The sequence below is a fragment of the Typopeltis vanoorti genome, chromosome 24 (genome assembly GCF_054136105.1).
Source record: "Typopeltis vanoorti isolate ZY-2024b chromosome 24, IOZ_Tvanoo_1.0, whole genome shotgun sequence".
Taxonomy (NCBI): domain Eukaryota; kingdom Metazoa; phylum Arthropoda; class Arachnida; order Uropygi; family Thelyphonidae; genus Typopeltis; species Typopeltis vanoorti.
The window spans coordinates 74946505-74972977 of NC_143572.1; the positions used below are offsets into that span (position 1 = coordinate 74946505).

Genomic DNA, 26473 nt, shown 5'->3' on the forward strand with positions numbered 1-26473 from the left:
ACTGAAATAATAGTTCCCGACAAGTTTCGTAAATTGTAGGATTTACATCTTCAGGGGATAAATAGTATAACTTAAAGTTTAAACAAGAGAATTAATAAATACAAATCATAACTGTCTGGCTATTCATAAAACTCAAATAACAGAATGCAGATATAAAACATTATTGACGTTGAACAATACTGGATGATGTCACGTGTTCTTGTTCTCGTTCATACATTCTGAGCTCAGATTGAGGTAGATTTTTTTATTAGAGCTGACCACACTTGATGGAGAATTAAACCTTGATTTTTATTGCATTGGGTTGGGTTTTTTAGCATATTAGCAGCTTCTTTAAATTTTCTTATGTAACTGTTGTTTTCTATGTATGACGTTGTTTTTTGCCAGAGTACATCATGTCCAGTGGAAGTGGTATGAAAAGCAAGACCCGTTTTTTGTTCTCTTTTGTATTGTACGTCTTTTTGGTGTTCAGCCATGTGTATTTCTCCAGATCTTCCTGTCTGTCCTACATAGCAAATCCCGCAAGAGCAATAGATTTTGTCGACTCCTGGTTTTTTAAGAGGATGGCGAGGTGGTTTAGGAATCTTGAGAATTTTTCCATAGGAAGGAAGGCTACTTTTATGTTGTGTTTGTTCATTAATTTGTTAGCTGGAGGCATTTTAAGGATTCTTTTGATGGTTTTTGTTTCATATCCATTCTGTTGGAGGATTTGTGTTAAGTATTTTAGTTCTTCATTATATATTTCTTGTGTGCTGGAGATATTGTATGCTCTGTCTTGAAGAGTTTTAATTAAGCTTATTTTTTGTGAAGGATGGTGGTGTGAGATTGCATTTAGAAATCTTCCAGTGTTTGTTGGCTTCCTATATACTGAGAAGGAGAGTTTACTTTCTTCATTAACTTCTAATAGAATATCCAGAAAAGGAAGTTTTTTTATTTTCTTCTTGTTCTAAAGTGAATTTTATGGTGTTGTGCAAATTGTTGAGATAATCTTTGAAATTGATAAGTTCATCTGTTGTTCCATTGAAGATGATGAAAATATTGTCCACATAGCATAGCCATATTTTTGGTTTTTTATGGTAATTCTTAAGAGCATTGTTTTCATTTTTTTTTTCCATAAATAGGTTTGCTAATACCAGTGATAATGATGAACCCATGGCCAGTCCTTCTTTTTGTTCCCAGATTCTGTCTTTATAGGTGAAAAAAGTATTGTTTATACAATGTTTAAAGAGATTCAAGATGTCCAGCGAGAAGAGGTCTTCTAGGAGATTCAAAATTTCTTGTCTCAGGATGTTTGTAAACAAGCTGATAATGTCTAGACTTGCTAAGATGTCTGTTGGACCAATATGTATATCTTTCACTTTTTCTATGAAATGTTTACTATTTTTTATGAAGGAAGATGTTTTTCCTGTATGTTGTGAGATCATGTTGGTGAGGTATTTCTCCAAGTTGGAAGTCGGTGAATCTCTTCCATCTACTATTGGTCTTAAAAGTATATCTGTCTTATGGATCTTTGGAACACCATATATTCTTGGTATCAAAGGATGTTTTGATTGTAAGTATTTTTTAAGTTCTTCCGTCCAGAGAGGCACTTTTTTTATTATTAGATCATTTGTTTTTTTTGTGTGTACGCATGGCTGATCACCAAAAAGACGTACAATACAAAAGAGAACAAAAAACAGGTCTTGCTTTCCATACCACTTCCACTGGACACGATGTACTCTGGCAAAAAACGACGATGTCATACATAGAAAACAACAGTTATATAAGAAATTTAAAGAAGCTGCTAATATGCTAAAAAACCCAACCCAATGCAATAAAAATCAAGGTTTAATTCTCCATCAAGTGTGGTCAGCTCTAATAAAAAATCTACCTCAATCTGAGCTCGGACTGTATGAACGAGAACAAGATTGACGTTGAACAATACTGGACGTGACATCGTCCAGTATTGTTCAACGTCAATAACATTTTATATCTGCATTCTGTTATTTGAGTTTATGAATAGCCAGACGGTTATGATTTGTATTTATTAATTGTCTTGTTTAAACTTTAAGTTATACTATTTACCCCCTGAAGATGTAAATCCTACGATTTACGAAACTTGTCGGGAACTATTATTTCAGTATTTTGTATGACTGAATAATAAAAAATGTGGTGTAATCACCCAAATATATCTTTTGAACCAATTAGCCACAGAAGTCTATGCCTGCAATGTGTTATGTTCTTCTTCCATGGATAAAGTTATCATTGCCTGTGTGACTTTTTTTTTTTCTTGACTACTTGTATTCTGCTTTTTTCCTCCCCCAAAAACTGGTATGTAACATTTTCCAGGTCAGTCATTAGACATATTTGGTTTCTTTTCAGGATGATGATGATGACGGCAGTGACGATGATAATTCTGATGAAGATATTGATGATACTATGGTAAGTTGTTTTTCATTGGTTACCAAATTAAAACTTTTAAAAATGGATAATTAGACATTGCTTCTTTTCATGCACTTCTTATAATCCTTGAATTTTTTTTTTTTTTTTTTATTGCTTGCTTATATTGCCTCGCATATCTTCTCTTCAAAGATAAGGCATTTGATTGTTCTTACTTCACTGGTCATTCTCTCTCTCTCTCTATTCTATATTTATTCATCTCTTTTGGATAGCTGATATCTCTCCGTCTTAATTTCATTTCATTTCTTCATTTTTCTCTCTCTCTCTTTCTCTATTCCTTGATCTTTTCATCTGTTGTACACATCTAGCTCTTTTGATGTCTTCATTTCTTCTTCTGCTTCGTCTATGATCTCTTATGCTTTTAAGCATCTAGATTTTGCCAAAGAGATTTCCATGCCATCCTGTCCAAGGTTTGTTTTGCTTCTTTCCAGTTAATTCCTTTCTTTTCCTTTTGCCAACCTTTCCTGGGTCTGCCTATGTTTCTTTTTCCTATTTTCTGGCTTTCATATACAGTTTTTGCTATTCTTCCTTCCATTCGATTAAGATGTCTCCAAACCATCTCATTTGGGCTTGTGTTATGAATTGATTCAGAGGTGCAACTTGAAGGCTGTCTCTTATGGTTTGATTTCTTATTCGGTCTAGTCTTGTTTTTTGTGCCAGTTTCCTGAGATATTTCATTTCAATTGTTTGTAGTTTATTTGTGTTTCCTGTTGTTAAACACCACGACTCACAACTGTATGTTAATGTTGGTAGAAACACTGAACGGTACACTGCCATTTTGGTATTTTGGGTGACTTCTTTCTTATCTAGGAGTTGGCCTTTCATTGCATATAATAGCTTTGTTCCCTCTCTTATCCTGTTGTTAATTTCTGTGTCTAGTCTACCATCTTCTTGTATATATGATCCCAAGTATTTAAAGGAGTGGGCTTGTTCAGTTGGTGATTCTCTATTTTTATTATATGTTTTTGTTGGTTTCTAGATATGATCATTGTTTTAGTTTTATTTATATTTATGGTCATATTCCTTTTCTTTGTTTCTTCATACCAAATGTTGATATTGTACTGCAGATCTTCAGCTGTGTTTGCTAGAATCACTACATCATCTGCAAAAGCCATGTGCGTGAAATCCTGGTTTCTTTCACTTTCCTGTATCCTAAGTGGAATTTTTGTTTTTGTTTGGCATGCCTTTAAAATTTCATCCATTACTACGATGAAGAGAAGAGGGCTGAGGATACAGCCTTGCCTCACTCCTACATTTGTTTCAAATTCTTTTGATCTATTATTACAGGTTCTTACATAATTTTTATTACTTTTGTAGAGGCTTTGTATGGCTGCTATTAAGTTATCTTGTATCTTGTTTTTCTTTAATGTTTGCCATATTAAGTGTCTGGGAACTCGGTCAAAGGCCTTTCGAAATCTATAAAACGTGTGTAGTTCTTTTCCATATTCCAATGTTTTCTCTGATATTTGTCTAAGACCTGCATGCTTCTATTTTTTCGAAAGCCATATTGCATTTCATCCAGTGTATCCTCTATTTGATTCCTAAGCGTCGCTTCTAAAATACGGGTATATAATTTTCCTGGAACGCTTAAAAGCGAAATTCCTCTGTGGTTTTCACATTTGCGGTTGTCTCCTTTCTTAAACATAGGGATTGTTATAGTTACTTCCCAAGTCTTTGGGAATTATTTTCTTTTTCCATACAATATTGAATAGGTGTAAAAGAAATTTTACGGCTTTTGTTCCTAAATTCTTTACCATTTCTGGTGTTATTTGGTAATGGCTTGCTGATTTGCCCAGTTTTATTTTATTTATTGCTGCTAACAGTTCATTTGCATGAATTTCTTCACTCTGATCTTCTATTTTGCTTGTGTGTCTTGCTTTAGGGTTCTATTTTTTCCATGTCCTGCATCTTCCAATAATTCTTGAAAGTACTGTTTCCATCTTTCCATGATGTCTTCAGAATTTGTGAGTAACTTTCCATCCTTATTTTTGATAAACTTTATGGGGCATTCTTTCTCTAACCTCATTCTTCTTAAAACATTATAGAAGAGTTTTTGGTTTCCTTTAAAATTTTGTTCTAAAGTATGTCCGAAGTCTTCCCAGCATTTTCTTTTCTCTTCTTTCACTAAGGTTTTAACTTTATTTCTTTGGTTGTTGTATAGTTCTCTATCAACTTGCAGCTTTGATGTTATATATCTCTTTCATAATTGCTTTTTCTTTTTAATTTCTTCTTTTAGTTCTTTAGTCCACCAGGGTGTTTTCTCTTTCTTCTGTTTATTATTTAATGATACACCACAAATTTCTTTGCTTGTTTGTAGAAGAAGTGTTTTGAACCTGTACCATAGGTTTTCTATATCTTGGTCTTCATATATCTCTTTTTCTACTTCTTTCATCTTCTCTTCTATTTTACTTTTATACTCAATGGCTGTTTCTTCTTTCTTTAGTTTGTAGTTCTTTATCTTAACATTTATTTCTTTGCTACATTTTCTACATTTTTCAACTTTTATTTTATAGATTGTTTCCAATACTAATAAGTAGTGGTCACTGCCTATTTCAGGACCTCTGTAGACTCTTGCATTTTTTGTTTACATATGAAACAAAATTCTGTCTGATACGCCAGCTACGAGATTACTCATAGTGACCTTGAAGACACGAAAGCGCTTACCGTGCGGGAACAAACTATGCCCGAGGAGCATGGCAGCGAACGTGTTAAGTAGTGTGATACACTGTAAGGCAAGAGAATGCAAACATTTCGTATTTTTAGTTTACATTTTTGCATTAAAAGTAAATCTGGATGTACTCGTGGATTATAAGATCCCAAATGAAATATTATTCCGTCATATTCAAAATGGAATGTATCATTGGCTTTTACTACTGCTAATACTGTTAGAACAAACTATAAATGTCCTCACCAAAACTATGTAATACAATGCTATTCTAAAGAAATTCACTTGTTAAACTTTACAATATAACAACCTATTCTGTTAGTCCTTACAGTTTGCTTGTGAGATGCAGCTGTGTCCTTTATTTGAGTAACCTCTTTTGAAAATCATATTCTTCCATCATATATATATATATCTACGCTGCTTCATAAGATGTCAACAGACATCCCCTCCCCCATGGGCAAGAAGCATCATGCCATGTACTGAGTTGCATGTTTGTAGCTTGTATAAATTGGAAGAATGTGATGTCCCAAGGATAGTGCAACTGTGTCTGGGCGAAATGGCTGCAAGAAGGGAACTGATGGAGTTTGAAAGAGGCATTGTGATAGGATGCCATGTTGCAGGCCTATCTCTTCAGCAAGGTAAAGAGATAGGCCTGACATATTATCCTTTGTAGGGTGTTACAAAGGATAATATGTTAAAAAAAAAAACAGCATTTGTCGGCCAACACATTGAATGCTGAGTTCCAGGCATTGACTGGAACACGAATCTGCACAAAACATTCAGAACTGAGACTCACAACATAGGTTTCCAATGTATAACCACATATTGCTGTTATACTGTGGAAACCCATAACCGCAATATAACCCATAGTGTGGTTGTATTATGGTTATGGGTTTCCATGGTATAACCCCGATATGCAAGCCCCACATTACCCAGATTAACATACAGTATCGTCTTCTGTGGTGCAAAGAATATGTACAGTGGGACGTGAAAGCTTGGAAAGCTGTGTTATGGAACAACGAATCACTGTATACCCCCTGCCGAGCAGATGGACAGGTGTAGCGGATGCCCGTTGAATGTCTCTTACCAGAGTGCATAACCCGAACTCTGAAATTCAGTGATGAATGTGATGGTATGGTCCTGTTTTTCCTGGTTTGGTCTCAGACCTCTTTGTGTGGAGCCACAAATATTGAACTCTGAACATTGCATTCTGTACAATGCTTCCTACTTTGTGGTGTTTCTACGGAACCGACAACAAGATAGTGCACTGTGTCATAAAGCTTCTGCTGTAATTGTGTGATTTGTGGATGTGAATGTCTCTACTCGTGACTGGCCTCCACATCCTGATCTCAATCCCTATTGAACATCTGTGGGATGAACTTGCGCATCAGGTGAGTTCAAGGGATGTCTGCTCCACAACATCCACAACCTCATTACATGCCTACAAGAAGAATCGTCCGATATTCCTATGGATGTCTCTACAGATGACTGGCCTCCACATCCTGATCTCAATCCCTATTGAACATCTGTGGGATGAACTTGAGCATCAGGTGAGTTCAAGGGATGTTTGCCCCACAACATCCAGGACCTCATTACATGCCTACAAGAAGAATCTTCCAATATTCCTATGGAGCACTATGATATGCTTGTGGAAAGTGTGTTAGGATTGCTGTGGTCATCGCAGCAAGGTGATAGTGGGCACCATAGCTGTTTGTTCCTCACACTATAGTATCCATTGGTTTCTTTCCAAGCAATGCGTGACTGAAGTGTGTGTATATATATATATATCCTTCAGCCATACCTTTCCATCCCTATTCCTGACATGAATAAGAGGTTGAGGGGTATGATATTTTTTGTGAAGACACAAATGCTAAAAAAGGAAGTGGAGTGCTTGTCCACATGATGCTCAAAAGGTGTTTGTGTGGCACATGCATTCGCACGTGTCTCACACACACACATAAATTATCTCAATTTCGTTAAATTTGATATTAAATGTCAAAATTATTCAGTTAAAAGTATCTGTTACTGAATGATCCTGGGCTGTGAAATTTTTTTAAATCATTGATATATAGGTTTATTATTTTCTAAATCTAAATTCACTATTAAGTGTAGTGTTTGAATTGTAAATGTAATGCTCTTAGAGCATTGTTAGTAGAAGTAAACAAGAAGTACAAGTAGTAAAAATTCACAACATACGATTTTTTATAATGATTAATATATATATATATATATATATATATATATATATATATAGAAAATTTGGTTGAGGTTTAGATTGAGTATCAAGTCCAAGTGTTGGTATTCAGACATGCATACACTAATTAGCAATCCTCCTATCCACTATCGCTTAATAGACTGCCAAGTTTCCTCTCAATGCATGTCTTCTATTGCTTCTCTCTCCACTACCACATGCCATTGTATTCCAACATGATTCCGTATAATAAATGGCAGCGTGTTATTTTCTGGCTGATCAGAAAGCTTCCTGATTTTTCCCACATGCAATCCAGTTTTCTTTTCTGCAGAATATCACTTTACTGCTGTACTAATGAGAGTAGGTTCAAGCGAAGGTTCTCAGAGAAACCAGAACCGAGGCTCTGACTGCAGCATCTAATAAGATGATGGCACCACATCTTAGTAATAGTTGTTCTAATGATACTCAGTGGTCTCAAGAAGGCCACACCAATAAAGGTAGAAAGTGGCTTGGCTGGCAGAGGATGTAAATTGCAAATTTAATATATATATATATATATATATATATATTCATTAAGTGCTTTTTTTCTGTTATACAAAGTTCATTTTCTAATTTTATATCATTGTATATGCTGTTTGTATTTATGAATGCTTTGTTTCTATATAATAGGCAGCTATGATGATTAATCAGGGCCAGGGGCGTCATAAATTGCAGTTCCTAATAGGTGATCAGGTTCTGCCATACAACATGACAGTATATCAAGCTATTCGCCAGTATAGCTGCTTGGAAGGTCAGGGTTCAGATGGTCATGACACAGATACAGATTCAGAAAGTCCATTAAGTTACACAAATATTTGGGCCCAAACACATACTATTTGGTAAGTAATATGTTACATTTATCCTTTTTAAATATGAGTTTTAAAATTTTCTGATTGCTATCCTTAAAGTAGGTTTACTCAGCATTTGTGTATTTCAGCGTTCAAATTTTTCTTCATATATTATTATTATAATATAGGTATCTCCATGGTGTCAATAAACTTGAAGGATACCTACACTAACCATTATTCACACAGTATCTACTATACATCTCCTTAAACTCATTCACTATCAGGGCACTCACAACTACCACCACTGGCTTTCTGCTCATCCATCACTCTTCAAACAAAAAAATCTCGTTCTCTCCTTACTTATATATTGAAAAAAAGGTTTTTGCCAATCTTATGAGACTTATCTTTCAACAACAACAAAAAAAAAAAAAGGAGAGGGGAGGGTATTTATTTTCTTACTTTTGTATATGCAGTAATCCCTCGATTAGTGCGTCATTTTTTTTCGATACCCAAATTCAATTGGTGCTCCTATATACATTCTAAAAATAAATGTTACAGATTTTAAAAATTTTCTATCTATACATTTTTATGGCTAACTATGCTAAAAAAAAATCACTCACTAGAATGAAATAATTTAGTTACCTATTTAAAACATTTTACAGTTATTTTTAATGGCCTACTACACTACTTCCATGTACACTATGTATACTATGTTCCAAAATTTACCACCAATATTTGTCGTCTGCTATAGTATACCCTCAGATTCAAGACCTTCGACACTTCTGCGCATGTCACAAAAAGGAGAATCCATTTAGATAATAAGTCAATCCGTCTTCTGGGATGAGTTGTTTATTATTACACGTCGGAAAATTAACTTCTCTTTTATGATCATTGTAGTTTTTAAAGTGGTAACTATTTTGCTTGTATAACAGTTGAGAAATTTTATCTATAAAGCATGTGATTTCACGTGTGGGCGTACTATAATTACATAGCACTTTGATGGTTGTATCTCGTGCCTCCTTTGCAATGTTATATGAGTGTGTTTTCTTTACATTTTTTTATTTTAAAATATTTTCCCAAGCTTTAATCATGAGTAAAAGAATTAGTTGGCAAAAAAGTGGATGTGTGAAAAAGATTCGATGATGAAGCGAGAAGCAGTAAAATTTGTAGAAGAGGCAATAGAGCCATACCATCGGCTGTATGAAAAAAAAGAAACAAAATGGCCACCAAACTACGTTCAATTCTTTGTTAAGAAGTAGAATAATAAAATTTATATTCTGAATATGTTTTATGGTCTTTCAGCTTCATTGTTTTTCTTTAACTAGGGCCTGAGACATACCTTAATTCTTTTATAAAAAAATTAAGGTTCAAAAAAGAAATTTGAGGAATGAATTATACTGTTTGCCATAGGCTATTATGTAATATATACAGGGTGTTCGGGATAAATTTGACAGTTTCGTAAGGAAAAAGAAAATCTTCTTTGTATCTATTAAATTTAATGAATTGACAAAAAAACATTACAGGCAGAGTTAATTACAATACTATCAACAAGATTTACTCAAAATAACCACCATTAGCATCGATCACAGCTTCAATTCTGCTTCGGAACCTCGACAAGCTGATGCTACAGTCTCCCTGGGAAGGGCCGCAAAAACTGTTTTAATTTTATCCATTAACTGGTCTTTTGTATTACTGGAAGTGCGATTGGTGTCTTTTTCAACTGCGCCCCATACAAAATAATCCATGGGGTTAAGGTCTGGGGAGTTTGGAGGCCAAACATTTGGACTGGTGAAGTCGTAGAAATTTTCAGACAACCATTTTTGACTTTTCCCAGAGGTGTGGCAAGGGGCCGAATCCTGCTGCCATACATACGGCCTACCATTGGCTACCCTTGTTATCCAGGGCTTGACTACAGTTAGCAACTCCACGAACAAAGCCCGAATTCCAATGCCAGGGTTCTTCAACACCTGTTCCTGCAGATTTGCGAGGAATTCTGCTGTACGAACGCAATCAGATCGTCTGCTAGGGATCTTTCTTCTTGCTACATCCTCGTAGTCACCATTGCAAGTCTCTAGTTCATGCCTGATTGTTTTTACTGTATTCAGGGAGCTTTGGGCAGCAGTCGTAATATCCTTGTTTTGATGGCGGGCACGAATCATCATGATACAAGTTATTCTCTTCCATGATTCAGGTGGGTTCCAGCTATCCATCCTTTCTGACATCTTGTATATGAATGAAGAAGGGTCCAAACTTTTAAATGAAGAGAAGTGTGTGTTAATACATGTAACTTACGGAAAAATATAATTAATTATAAATATGTCAAATTTATCCCGAACACCCTGTGTGTATATATATATATATATATATATTCGATTGGTGCGTTTTCGATTAATGCACCTGTTTTAAAGAATGCATTAGGCTCACTAATTGAGAGATTGCTGTAATCCTGTCAATGCACCAGTACTCCCATTCAGAGTAGTTATTTCCTCTTAATTCCAAAATAAAAAGAACACCTGAAACTAAACTACAAATTAATTTTGCGCACAGATTATTATCTCGGGATATTACCTAAATATCTTATATTCTAAATGAACCCATTAAGAGATTGAATATTCAAACACCTTACACAATGTCCCTGTTAAATAATGAGATTGATTTTTTACAGGACAGTCATTTGAATAAAAGTAACAAACGTGTTCATAGTTTTAACCACCACAGTGTGTTGTAATCGCAGGTGCAACTGTAAAGTCGGGTGATGCAGCAATTTTCGTGTGGCAGTTGTTGAAGTAAGAGTATGTGAGTGCAGCGTGTCAGAAGTTTGTCATGGAGCAAAAAGCTATGATAAAATTTTACTGTAAATTAGGAAAATCTGCTATAGAATTGTACAAGACCTAAAAAAAAAAAAAAAAAAAAAAGTTTATGCCGATGGCTAAGCTGTGCACAAGTGTTCCACTGGTTTTGCAAAGTTTAAAGAGGGGAGGGAATCCCTGGAGGATGAACCACACCGAGGATGGCCAGTTTTTTTTTCATGCTTCTGGAATTATCCACAAATTTGTTCCTGAGGACACCACAGTGAACGGTCAGTATTATTCAGGAGTAATGCAAAATTTCAGGAAAGAACTATTCCACAACAATTGTTTTCTGTTGGACAACAATGCACCCACACACTGTGCGCTGCCTGTGAAGCAGTTTCTGTCTTCGAAGTCGATCTTTGTGATGAAACATCCCCTCCTATTTGCCAGATATGGCTCGTGCGACGTTTTCCTCTTCCCAACGATGAAATCTTCTTGAAAGGGAGTGCTTCAGCAACATTGAGGACATCCAGTGCAATGTGATCCAGAGACTGAAGGAGGGTTTCCGTTCAGGACTTCCACCATGCCTTCAAACACCTATATGATAGATGTAAATGTTGTGTGGAGTTTGAGGGCAATTATTTTGAATCTGTGTAATTGAGAATTCAAATAGAGTTCTTTGTTTTGATATAATTGTCTCATTACTTAATGGCACTGTGTATAACCAAAATAAAAAATCTTTAATATACAAATAACACCGATATACACAATCAACTCAACTACTTAATTACACAAGCACCAATCAAATCACAACAATCAAAAATCTTTAATATGCACAAGTACTTTTCAGTCACAAAACAGTTAATAACTTTTATGGATAAAACTTCAACCTCTTTTCTCCCACAGAACTTCATTCTTTCTTGAGTTCACAGAGAGAGAGAGATTAATACAAAAATTGCCCACTATATGACAGCAACAAAAGTTAAACTCTTCTTAATCTCATATCTTGGAACAGCAAAGGAAATATCTTTGCTTCATCCAAAGGATTTCAATAACTTGATTCAATTTCTCTATGAAAGTCACAGCAAATTTCATTGAATAAATGAACACTTATAACCATATCAACAATTTTGTCACCTCTGAACAAATTTAATTTCTATATGAAAGTCTCAACATTCTTCACTGAAGAAATAATTTAAACATATCAATAGCTTCATATCACTTTTCAAACTGAAGGTCTTCTAACTTTTTTTTAACTCTTCTAATTTCTGTTCAATCTTCATATAATGAAAACAGAAAGTTCACAATTTTTCTTCTGCTGCATTCTTTTCACTTTTGCTCATGCTCGGAAATACAATAGAGCAACTTCTGCTCCAATTCGACATTGTGCTCAAAAACAATGATCATGTTCTTTTCATAGTGCAGGAAAGTGTATTTAATTATAATTTCAAAATGAAAGCAGCAGAATAACAATTCTACAATTCACAATCTTTTATGCACTGAGCTACGAGAGTGGTCTGAAAAGTTCTTGGCCTCGACCATAGATGGCAACATTATCAATAAGATTATTTTTTCTAAGTTGGTACATCTGTTATAAGCATTCATGTGAAATTGCAAGTCATTCTATCAGGGTAGTTTGTTTTATACAGCTGTCTGAAGCAAACGTGTTGTCTGTATCCCTTGAAATGGATAAAATTGAGTATTGTGCGGTTATAAAATTCTTTGTAAAAGAAGGTTTGACGGCAAAAGAAATTCATTCGAAGTTCATAAAAGATTATGGGCACTCTTCTCCTTCGTTTTCGACAATTAAGAAATGGGCTGCCGAGTTTAAATGTGGCCGTACCAGCCCTTGATCCACGTGAAGGACGTCTAAAAAGTGTAACAACACCAGAAATCATTGAACAAGTGCACGATATGATATTGGATGACCGATGAGTCAAAATGCATGAAATTGCTGAGACTATAGAAACATGTGTAGGATATATTTTGCATTAAGAATTGCAAATGAAAAAGTTTTTTTGCAAGATGGGTCCCACACTTGCTCACAGCAGATCAAAAACGCACTCGCATGAAAATCTCTGAACAGTGCTTAGAGCGTCTTAACAAGAATAAAACTATTTTGTGCATTGATTTATTACTATGGATGAGACTTGGATTCACCGTTACACACCAGAATCCAAACAGTGGTCAAAACAGTAGACAGAAGTCGGTTGTTCAGTGCCAAAGAAGACAAAGTCAGTTCCATCAGCAGGAAAGGTCATAGCTTCGGTGTTTTGGGAGGCTAAAGGCATTTTGTTTATTAATTATCTTGAAAAGGGTAATACTATAACCGGAGAATATTATTCTGATCTTTTAACCAGATTAGACAAAAACAATTCGTGATAAAATACCCGGTTTGCAGAAGAATAAATAATCTTTCATCAGGACAATGCACTTGCCCAATGTTTTGGCAATGGGAAAAATGAAGAGATCTGCACTATAAATTGTTGGAACATCCACCCTATTCCCCAGATTTGGTTCCCTCTGACTTCTATCTCTTCCTAAAACTAAAAGTCTTCCTGTCAGTGTTTTTCTTCGTATCAAGAGGTGATTGGAGCTGTAGAGGGGTATTTTGCAGATCTTACTGAGAACAACTACAGGGACGGGATAATGGAAGTGGAGCATTGCTGGAATAAATGTATTAGTCTTAAGGGAGTGTTGGATCCTACTTTGTCTTAATCTGTACCTTGGATCCGACATGTTATTTACTATGATGTTCTTAACCTAAAAATAGTTGCTAGTTGGTTTCTAATTCAAATATAGAGAAAATTTATATTTAAAGACTGCGCCACTCTATATCTGAATTAGTTCAAGAATTGAAGAAAAATCAACCCTCAACTGTTTCTCCTTAATATATATACTGGCCAAGTATATTTGACTTACTTAATTTACCCGCTTTGGTTCGAATATTTTATGAATGGTGCAGTAAAAGAGATTCAGGCAAAATACAACTTTTGATTAACAAAAACAAACATTTAATATAAGCTATATAACACATAAATTCTACTTCTAATTTAAACAATAAAAACAAGTCAAACATTAAGCCAAGTCAATCACATTAGTTCAACCTTCCAAGCCTTCACATACACTTTCTCAGCTTCTGAGTTACAAAGTTCCTACACATATATAAATATAATAGAACTTCCTATCTAATCAGTTTTTACACACTTCTCAGTCATGCTATAAGTTCAAAATATCGCAGGCACTAATAGTTGAAAATATCTCTCTACCAATTCTTAACTTCAACTCTCAATCACGAAGAGTTTCCACAGTTGAGGTTAGGTTAAGCGTAGCGTAGCGTAATTAACACTCAATTCTTCAAGCATTGAAATAATACACTAAGATAGTCCTTACCGGAAATAGTTCCTAGTACATCAAATACGTTGTGAGCAAACTTTTAAATTATTTTTATTTCACTTAAGAACACATCTACAAGACTTATCCACAGTTATAATTAAAACACTATCAATCGCACTTCAGAAATCCAGACATCGACTGCAGGGTACTTCAACTATCCTTGTTACCACTCATAAACTAATTAAAATACTGTGCGGTTCTCCTTAGGGCAAATTGGAAATAAGCCGCAATTCTAGACCATTTATCCCACTTTATTAAAAATTATTAAAAATTATCCCAATTGACTAATTGGGACAACTTCCTCTCACACACCCTTTTCGCCTGTAGAACTGCGTTGCACTCTGCTATAAGGGAAATTCCAGCTGTTGTCCTATATGGATTTGAACCCCTTTTCCCTCATGACTTTAAAGACTTGAAAGCTAGTTCTGGTTTCCTTGACATAGATGAATATCTTAACAATCTAATTCATGAGAATAGAGTTGCATATGACCTTGTAGCAGAAGCCAGTCAGAATAGCTCACAAAAAGCCAGAGCTTATGCTAATAAGATAAGAAAGTATAAGGAGTTGAAACCTGGGAACCTTGTGTTACTAGAACAGCAATAAAAGAGGAGGGAAATTTGGTAAAAGTGCTGCAGGCCCTTATGAGATACTTAATAAAACATCCCCAGTGAACTACAGGATAAAAGAAATATCAGGACAAAAAAGAACCATGATTGTCCATTCAGAACAGATTGAAATTAATTAAGAATAGGCCAGATCGCCTGGTCTGCCTAGGAGATCCCATTGAAAAAGTATGGAGTAGAAAAAGAAATTATCAAGGAGTGAGAGAAATTGGAAGAAATAACTTGGGATCAGAAAAAAAGGAAATGAAACAACCTAGACACATCACCGAAGGTCAAAGAAAGGATTTGTGTTCTGAAGACGACCTCCCAGATTACCAATATAGAAGATATACTACACTGGAACGTGATAACAATAGAAATCTAAGTAAAGACGGAGAAGATAATACATGCGTTGTAGAAAACACAGGAGGGAGTTTCATCCAAACGAGGTATAACCTAAGACCCAGAAAAAGGGTGGTAAAAGTCTGATGCACCACCTATGAGTTTAGTATAAAAAAATTTTTCTTTAAAGAAAAATTTTTTAAAGGAAGAGTGAGCCTTTGTTGGATTCTGATTATGTAGAAATTAGAATGTTATTTGATTCAGAATCCAACATGATTTTCCGTCACAAGAACTATATTTGTAAATATTATTTAATGTAAATAACATAAATTATAATTGATATCATATAACTGCCTTAATTATATCAAGTTTTTAATTATTTAATCAAAAGAAAGTGTTAATGATAAAGAGGTTCTGTATTAAATATTATTAAGCTATTTTATTTATTGTTATGTCAATATTGTAAGAACTTATATTTGTAATTTAACTACGCATTTATTGAAAAGCAAATATTCTGATTATTCCTGTTTTGTGAAAGCTTAATGTTATGTAATAACTCAATGTAGTTGTATAGCCTAATGTAACATTCGCGAGAATGTTTACGTTTATTGGTTGTCATAGAGACGCGTGAAATAAATGAGCGCAAGTGAAGGAGAGCGTGGGCTAAATAAGAAGAGAAAATATATACGTAGTAGGGAAGTCAGAACGGAATTTTGGAACTAAAAGGTAGCAAGAAGATAAACTAGAGAAGTAGAAGTAAATAAAAGGTTCTTAAGGGTAGGAGTTGAGTGAATATTTTTTTATAAGTGAGCAAGGACGAAACGAGCTTTATAGTTAGATGAAAGTATAATCAGCAGTAATAATGAAAAGGAAATTAATACTACAATCGGATAAAATAAAAAGCTGGATGTTTAAGGAAGAATTCTGAATGAACCTGGCTATTCTAGAATTGTGGCTTATTTCTGATTTGCCCTAAAAAGAACCTCACGGTGTTTAATTAGTTTATGAGTGGTAACGACGATAGTTGAAGTACCCTGTAATTGAAGTCTAGAATTCTGAAGTGCGTTTGATAGCGCTTTAAGTATAACCGTGGATAAGTCTTGTAGATGTGTTTTTATTAAGTAAGATAAATAAGTTCCAAAGGTTTGCTCACAACATAATTGATGTATTAGGAACTATTTCCGGTAAGGTTTATCATAGTGTATTATTTCTATGCTTGAAGAATTGTGTGTTAATTACGCTATGCTTAATGCTACTTTAACTGTGGAAACTCTTTGTGAATGAGAGTTGGAGATAAGAATTGTTTGAAAGATATTTTCAGCTATTAGTGCTTGTAATATTTTGAACTTATAGCATGACTGAGAATTGTGTGAAAACTGACTAGATTGGATGTTCCATTATATTAATTTAAGTGTAGAAACTTTGTAACCCAGAAGCTGAGAAAGTACATGTGAAGACTTGGAAGATTGTGCTATTGAGATTATCTAAACTTAATGTTTGACTTGTTTCTAGTATATAGAAATTAGAAGTAAAATTTATTTATGTGTTATATGATCTATATTAAATGTTTCATTGGTTAATCTAACTATTGTATTTACCTGAATTTCTTATTACTGCACCGTTCACAAAAATTCGAATCTAGCGGGAATCGCAGAAGGAAAATAAATACTTCGGCCTGATTGAATGAAAGGACTACTAACTAACTTTGAATTGATCGTACTGTTTCATATAGACTTATCTAAGGATAGAGTGGCGCAGTATAATAGAAATTTCTCTACCCTTGGATTAGTGATCAATTTACAATTAGTTGTGTTTTATTTTATGAAAGTGACTAGTAACAAGATGGCGGATTAGAACACAACATGAAAATAGAACGTCACGACAAATGGCGCAGTCGACAGGATTATGTTGAAATATAAAAATAATTTTGAAATTATAAATTCATTTTTTCATTGTTACGCTGAGAACTTTTTTGTTAACGAGCTTGTTATTGCTGTATTATTTCCAATAATACAGCAATAACTTTCACTTGATGACTTATTATGACAATATAATAAGTTATCTTGATATAAACAGCACCAGCATTTCAACACTTGAGAGCGCATACAAAATTATAATTAACCTCTAACAACTACTTTTAGTACAAATGTGCCTGATTATTCATAGTTGACATAATAATAGTGAATAAAGTATGCCATAGTTAAATTAACTAAATCAGATACGTGTGTAGAGGTTTAAGTGCTGTGAGGACATCATGTTGGAGGCTTAATGGATTTTTTACAACACTCAAAAAGAATTAAAATAGAATATAATACTTCCTATATTTCGTCCTAGTCACTAGGACATCTACGGGGATTACAAAAACAATTAATGTAACATATACACAAATAACAAACAATACTAAGCCCAACCACGTGGGTGACACTAAATCAGTTAGCTGCTGTTATAAATTTGGAATGAAAATCAGCAAGAAAAAGACACTTACTATGAAAATAGAATAAGTGAAAATATCAGTTGTATTCTTGGAAATCCATAGAACAAGAAAAGATTTTAGCTATTTCTAATGGTATTACTTAAAGAAGTTACGATGTATAGCGTGTATTAATTAGAATAACTTTTAATTTGTATTTCCAACATTTCAGCAGAGTCAAACTGCCATCATCAGAGAACACTGAACAAATTGATACATTCATGCAGACACTACATGCGGTACTGATGACTAAAGCAGAATAACAAAGGCAAGTCCCAACTCCTAAATACCTAGTTTGCAGGGATGGGTGTTCTTGGCCGTTGCGTTGAAGTTCTAAGTGATGAGTGCTTCCCAGATTTGAGGTTTCATATAACCAAATTTGTGTAGGTCTAGGTAGTTTTTTAAGGCTGGGGCAGATTTTAAGAAAAGTCTTTCATGTTTAAATTTGCTCCTGTGGAGTAAGGTGGGCTTTATCTGTCATATCTTATGGTGTGTGTGTGTGTGTGTGTGTGTGTGTGTGTGTGTGTGTGTGTGTGTGTGTGTGTGTGTGTGTGAGGCATGGTCAGCAAGCCTGAGTGGCCATAGTGGTGGAATTGGATGTAATCTTTGGGTTTGGAAATTCTTATGCTAGCTCTTCTGGTTTAGCACAGCTTACAACTGCATGGTACCTGGTAGGTCTAGTGACTGTGGCTGGTCTTTGTGGCAAATGAATAAGGTATGCCAATTTTTTATATGTTCTGTAAGTGGTTACAAGGTTGTATCTTTTTAGGATTTTTTTAGTTTATCTGAAGTACTTTGGATATTTAAGATGGTAATAAATTTGAATATTTAGGATGGCAATAAATAAATAGATTAGCAAAACAAGTGTTCTCTGCCAGGTTGGCAGGAAAACGACGATAGAAATATAAGATCCGATAATGATGATATTGGAGTCTTGACAAGTGACATACTGATTTGGAGGAAAATTGTAGATAGGAAGTTAGTAATGATGTAAATTTTTCATGTAGTACTATCATATCCTGTACACCCCTTGAGGGTACATGTCAGGAATTTGATGATGATGATGATGATAAATTTGGTGTTATCTTTGTTCAGGAAGTGGGCATGGGAGGGAGGTAATATTTTTTGGATTTGGTGGATTGTATACATTGGTTAAGAAGGTGTTGTGAATGTATTCAAGTTCAGCAGTGAGGGCATTATTATTGGAACTAATTGATTTTGCATTATTGTACAGGGTTCTAATAATTCTGTACTGTTGGGATTAGGGAGTAGGTGACTGCTGGTGAATGCACCTGTCTGTGTGTGTGTGTGGGGGGGGGGTGCAATAAGCTGAGAATGCCAAGAATCTATCAGGTTGATATGTAATCAATGAAAGGGAGACTTGTTTCTTTTCCAAAGTTAACCAGATGCTAGTTATTAAGTATTTAGAGTATCGGAGCCATGCAGCCAAAAGGAGAACACATAATCTACATAGTAAAACCAAACTGTAGGTTTATGCGGAGCAGAGGTTAAGGCTTTTTCTTCAAAGGTCTCTATGAAGTAGTTAGGTGCGTGTTGGGGTGAGTTTGGTGAGTGAGTTGTTTATTGAATTTTCCTTGCCAAAGAAATAGCCAGAATTCATGGTGAACTTGAGGCTAAGATATCAGGAGAAAATTGTGCTTGGATAAAATCTAAAGTATCTTTAAAAGGAACATTGAATAGAGAGAAGATTTCAAAACTGGCCGTTGTCATTGTTTTTGGGGTGTGAAGTTTTTATACTGGCATTAAAGTGCACAAAATTTTTGTGTGAAGAGGTGTTGCCAGTATATTGAGTAAACACTTTGGCTAAATGTTTAGCTGATGTGTGTGTGTGTGTGTGTGTAAAGAGGTGCCTTCCACAGTTGGGCCTAGCGACACATTTTGTTTGTGAATTTTTGGCAACCCATATATCGGAGAGGTGGGAAATGGGATGTTTTAAATTGATTTGTAATTTTGACAGCCAAGATGCAACCTTCTTAAGGAGCCTGTGGAGGGGTTCCTAATCTTTGTTGGTAGGTTCATAGTCCGAAAGATGGTAGGTGGAGTGATCTTTAAATTTCTCTCCCTCCCCTAAAGCAAACTAATTACTCCATGGAAGGAAAAGCCTTAAACCTCTGCTCCACACAGACCTACAGTTTGGCTTCTCTGTGGAGATGTGTATGGAGAACATGATGTGTTCTCCACATTCAGTTCACCTTGGAAAAAGAACAAAAAATGACAGTCTTCTTCCTAGATATTGATTACATGTCAATCTGATGGATCTTTGGCATTCTCACTTTACCAAAAACCCATACACAGGCAGATACATTCACCAGCAGTCCTTCCTCCTCCTCCCCATCCCAACCCTGTGGGAGAGTAGTAAAACCCTGTACAATAGGGAAAAATTTATTAGCCTCAATAACAAGTAATGGATCAATACCAGAGAGTAGTATATGGTTGAGTGGAATCCAGAATGAGGATGACCCGAGTGTTTCAAGGGTCTATTCTAGGTCCACTACATGTATTATTAATATAGCTTTTGTGTATGAATGATATAAGGGGGATATTCAGCTATTTGCTGATAATCCAAAACTGAGGAGGGCAATGATAAATAAAGGGTAGAGATCCTACAGAATGATATATTCAGGATGAAAAGATTACATACTGTGCTGTCACGGTATTGGATTGCAGGAAATTGATGACCAGAGATTTGGGAATGGAAATTCAGAGGGCATATTACAAGAATAGTTCAAAGGATTACTTGGATGTCACCATCTTGGTCACATTGAGTGACCAAGATAGTGACAAATCTATGGAATGCTTTCTGTGAAGGTAGATTGAAGGTATGTAGGTTTCCATAGTTTATTTGGAAGGCAGAAAAGATGGGACAAGAAACTTGTAAGTTAGTAAATTTGCATAATGTAAGATTGACATGAAAGAAATTTTTCTATATATATGAATAGAGACAGAGAAAGAACTAGTTCACCTCCTGGAAGTTATGTGGGAGTATGGTTAGTAAAGATATGGTGGCTAAGGTTTTACCAGAGGTAGTTGTGCGTCCTGACAGTGGATGTGAAGGAGAGATGTAATAGATATCATATGAATAATGGTTAGTGTTGGTTGCCCATGATGAGTCTTCTGACTCCTTGAAGATACTCTTGTAAAGATGATGATGAAACTCATGATAAAAAGACAAACTATTGAAATAGACATTATTCTCATCAGTCTCCTGATATGTACTCTCATGGGGATGTTGTAGAGGGTTAGTACTTCCTATCAGCAAGTTTTCTCCAGATTAGTCCTTGCTCTGTTTGACTGTACTGCCTGTTTAGCCCTGCTCATATACATTTGACTTCCAACAATCTCAATATGTCTGTTAATGCTAACTTATTTGGTAAACATAATGAGCAGATTACACACTTAAAATTATATGAGGAAAAGTAAAGCATCTAATATACTGGCCTGCTTGAGTGGGGGAATTAATGTTATTGCCATAGTCATAGATATTCATGATTGTCTAACCGGAATACCCTTTGGGAGTATATATCAGGAAATTGATGATGAAATTTTGCATATGTAGTGTGCTGGCGAACAATATCAAGTTTCCTTTTAATATTTCATTTTATGATATCTTTCTGTCATTGATGACATTATGCTTTCTATTCTTTGATCAAAATTAGTTTTAGCAGTCTTGTATGTTAGTGTTTAGCTAGTGTTTTCATTAAATTCTCTTTTATTACATAAAATCTACTTAATTTTCCTTGTCCATCATTTTCTTATTTTATTTTCAATTCCATATTTTACTTGTTCTATAGATACACCATTAAGAATGCATTTGTTTTCATTGTTCGTGAAGGAGGGGAAGACTGCATTGGAAGAAATAGGAAAGAAATGATTGTTATTATTATCTGAAAAAAATTATTTTTGTAGAAAAAGATGCAAACAAAGTAAAATAGTTTTATGTGTTTTCTGCAAGAGGGATGATCAAAGTTTATTTTTCACTTGGTTAGAGTATAATAAATTTAGTTTAATCCTTTATCCAAGTGTGAGCAAACAAAGTTTGCTCACACTTGGAAAGTATCTTCAGGATACTGGGGTAAGGTGGTACAACACCAGGGCACTCCTTGCAAAGGTGGAGCAAGCTACCAACTCTCCTATCTCAGTATCTCCCGTAATGCAAAACACATCTCCTTGCGGATATGTCTAATGTTATGCATTAAGGGAAGGGCCACAACCCAGACTAGTTTCGACCTTTATTGAGGTATCTTCAGTTGGAGCCAAGCCCAGAAGTGGAAATACTAGACAGAAGCAATAGCAAGGTCATCTTTACCTATATGAAATGCCAAAAGGTGTGCCACCTTTTTATTAAATTACTCTGGATTTAGAGAAAGATGTTGAAAGTTTATATTTCACTTGGTTAGAGTATAATAAATTTAGTTTAATCCTTTATCCAAGTGTGAGCAAACAAAGTTTGTGCCTGAAAGTATCTTCAGGACTGGAGTAAGCTGGTACAACACCAAGGCACTCCTTGCAAAGGTTGTGGCCCTTCCCTTAATGCATAACATTAGACATATCTGCAAGGAGATGTGTTTTGCATTATGGGAGATACTGAGATAAGAGTTGGTAGCTTGCTCCACCTTTGCAAGGAGTGCCCTGGTGTTGTACCACCTTACTCCAGTCCTGAAGATACTTTCAGGCACAAACTTTGTTTGCTCACACTTGGATAAAGGATTAAACTAAATTTATTATCTGCAAGAGGGAGTCTAGCATAAAGTTATATTCGGCATCTTTTCCATTGTTTTGCATTAATTTAAATGTTGAAATTGCTTTAAATACTGTGCCCAGGTTATTTTACTTGCCAAGTCAAACAGAAGAGTTGGAAACAATACTGTGAGGAACTGTACAGCACAGTGTTTCATAGATTGATTACAAGGATATGAGAGACAGAATCATGGCCTAGAGACTGGAAGAAGTCAGTCTTCGTACCACTACATAAGAAAGGTGATATGAAGTTGTGCAAGAACTATAGAGCTGTTAGTTTAATATCTCATGTAAGCAAAATTTTATTGAATATCATGCTAAATATGATTGAGGCCAAAGTTAAGGCAGAAATGCCCGAGGAACAAGCAGATTTTAGGAAAGGTAAGGGCACCAGAGATCAGATCCTTTGCCTTAGACAGATCATAGAAAAATATAAAGAATTCAGACTCCCAAGACTGTGTTCAGCATGTGAAACTGTTGGAAGTAATGAAAAGAATGGGTTTTCCTCAACACACACACACACACACACACACACACACACACACACACACACACACACACACACACACACACACACACACACCATCAGGTTGATAGCCAACTTGTACAGGGAGCAAGAAGCCACATTAAGAACGGGTGTTGGATTGACTGACTGGCTTCAAGTTGGAAAAGAAGTTAGGGAAGGATGTTTACTTTCTCCTCACTTGTTTAGTATATATGCAGAGGACATCGTACGTGAAGCATTTGATAAGCTCAAAACGGGAATTAGGATAGGAGGTAGATTGATCAGTAATCTGAGGTATGCTGATGATACAGTACTCCTTTGTAATGACATGGAAGAACTAGGACTAATTCTTGACAAAGTTAACAAGATCAGTAATAACAGAGGACTTCGACTCAATCCTAGCAAGACAAAGATTATGGTTCTCAAAAGAAAATACAAACAGGGAAGCTCTTGAGAAACAAGTGTACCTTAATGGAGAAAGAATTGAGGAAGTCAGCAAGTTTGAGTACCTGGGATCCATTATTAATGTGAAGAATTGCTGTTCAGAAGAAAGTTAGGAATGGCTAATACAACAGTCAGAGACCTGTCTAAAATCTGGAAGGATGGATCATATCCATGGGAACAAAGTTGAGGATTTTGGATGCAGTTGTTTTTCCAACAGCAACTTATGGATGTGAGACTTGGAACCTAAAGAAGTCAAATAAGAAACGAATATCTGCTTTTGAGATGTGGTGTTACAGAAAGCTGTTGAGCATATCATATACTGAAAGGCATACAAATGAAAAGGTTTTAGAAAAGATCAGTAGAACTTTAAGGCTCCTTAAGGATATTGACAGAAGAAAGTTAAAATATTTTGGACATGTAGAAAGGATGAAAGGGTGCCTTCTCAGAACACTAATAGAAGGTAAAGTTCCTGGAAAAAGAGGAAGGGGTAGACCATCAATGAAATGGATCGATGGTGTGTGTGTGGATTGACTGATCTTCAGAGTTGAGGCCTCCAGAAAAGCAAACAACAGGACTACATGGCAAGGCCTGGTGTGGCACATCACCGAGCATCGGAGTGACTATATGGCATCCTTAGATGCCCAGTGAACATATAGATAAAAGTTGAACAGTTAGACAATGTAGAAGTAGGTTTTTTAAAGCCTGGTAATTAAAAATCTCCATCATGAGTGCACTGGTTAGACAAATCTACCATGCAAAGATGAGCTTATAAAAATATTCCACCAGTGTAGATATGTTCATCTATTTACCAACAATATCTGCAGTAATCTTCTTCAAGGTTATTGCCAAGGGTCATGTTCATTGAAAACACAAGAACTGTAAAGGTGAGATCTGTGATAAAAAATGAATTTTTGCAGTGTTCACTGGAATGTCATGAATACTTTCACTCAGTCTCTACATTCACAACTAGCTTTAGGAAGATGTTAAAAAAGAAAAAATAGAATGGAAATGCCACGGTTGCACTAATATAACCCTTCCACCATAGTCAACATATGATCTGTAGAAAATATTAACAAATGAGGTTCCACCAAATCTGTAAATAGCAATGATGATAAAACTGTGGCAGAAAACATCTCAGAAAATTTAGGGAGCAAATATAATAAGATCTAAACAGCATAAGAAAGATATTAAAAGAGATGGCTCTATGACAAAACAGATTCATGAACAATTAAAACCAGTGCCTGTATATTTACAAATAACTATTTAACAAAATCCAGTGAACATTTGATTTAGCCCAAACAACACGAGTGTTGTTTGAGCTAAATGGGAAGTTAAATATGTGTAAATTAAACAATGAAAGACAACATCGAAGTGATATGGATATAAACACCAGAAGACCTCAGTGAATACAATAGAAAATGTGAGTATTCTAAGTGCTATGTATTTTGTGAACTTAAATGAAACAAATGGACATAACTAGATACTTGAATAACTTGGAGTAGAGTGCTTCTGCCACCTCTGAACAGCTGTTCAGTCTAAATTTCAAGAAAGATTTTTTTAAAAAAATCTTCAAATCCATCAAAATAAGCATCAACTTGTCCCTTGTAAATATTCAATACTATGATCAAATTCCTTGTGTTTACCTTGGGGGGGAGGGGGGAGGTATGCAGAATAATTATGATAGTACTACATGAAAAAGTTACACCATTACTAACTTCTAATCAATAATTTTCCTCCAGAGTAATCTGTTATCTGTCAAGACTCGAATATTATCAGATCTTATATTTCTGTATTTTAAAGGGTTTTTTTTTTTTTACTATATCAATCCATCTATATCTTGGGCTTCTTCTGGATCAGTTTCCTGCCAACCTGGCAACGGGGGAAAAAAAAAAAAAAAAAAAAAATTTTTTTTTTTTTTTTTTTTTTGCTAATCTTTCCTCTCCCATTCTGTTTAAATGACCACATCACCTGAGATTAGCTCTTCTAACACATTCCTGAATGTTAACAATGGCAAGTTCTTTCCTAATATCTCATTTTTGATGTGATACTGCCATTAGTGTTTTGACTAATTTCTTTCTTATTCCATTTAAATTTATTCAACTGACTTCCTGTCATACCAGCTTTACTAATTCTATTATCTATTTATTATTATTAATGTCTGACCTCCATGGAGCCTCATTGTGGGAGGTACACACTATCACATACAACGCTCATTCAACCGTGCTTTAAATTAATTCGATGTATCTACATTCACAACACACACAGACACTCAGGCAATGTATTCCACTCAACAGTGTTTTAAATGGCTCCATTCTCTTAATTCAATGTGTTCTTATGGTCATTCGAAGGAATGACTTGAGAAAAATCCCTGGCAGAGAAGGCCAACTCAAGGTGGTTAACTCAGATAAGGCTAACCACCCGGATATCAGTCATCTTTGCACTTTAGTTTCAATTGGTCATTCTGTTGTTCATCTACATACATGGTAGTCTGTATGGTTAGCCAAGTGGCTATGCACTTCGCAACCATATGCCTGGGAAAGGAGTGTCCTGGGTTCGGTTCTTGTTGCCAACATGAGGAGCTTAAGCATCTTTCTCAGACATAGCCAAGTTAGCCAGTCTTGGACATGGACAGCAGGGTTTATCTCCCTAGTTTATCTGGGGTTTTTCCTCCTGCAAGCAGGCAAACCGACCCCATGAACACACACATGGATTACAGTCAGGAATACTTAAGCCCCAGCCATGGGCCTGCTTCGTCAGCTATGCTGGTCCCAAGTCCGGATAAAATGGGGGGAGGGGATGGTGCTGTACTTCCCCATAAAAGGGGCCTCGCAGCTGATATATCACCATACACTATAATAAATAGGAAAACTGTTGGCCCTTGGCCATATCATATAAACGAGCCGAAGCCTTTTTTTCTATCTCTCATACTATCTATCTGTCTTTTCTTTCTCCTAATACTATCAGGCTCTCTTGTACTCCTATAACTACTCCAGGGTTATGATGAGTACCCCCTTTACTTTTTCACCTCAATAAAGGTCAAAACT

General features: G+C 35.4%; 1 protein-coding gene across 8 annotated transcripts in view; it reads left to right on the forward strand.

Annotated features, from left to right (window-relative positions):
- The window catches only part of ctrip (E3 ubiquitin-protein ligase ctrip), an 817513-nt gene that overhangs the window by 653070 nt on the left and 137970 nt on the right, over nucleotides 1-26473 (forward strand). For all 8 annotated transcript variants that reach the window (XM_090413730.1, XM_090413731.1, XM_090413729.1 and 5 more), the window contains 2 exons: nucleotides 2359-2418; nucleotides 7962-8170. In XM_090413730.1, the coding sequence (XP_090269856.1) occupies nucleotides 2359-2418; nucleotides 7962-8170 (269 nt within the window). The remainder of the gene's footprint in view (nucleotides 1-2358; nucleotides 2419-7961; nucleotides 8171-26473) is intronic.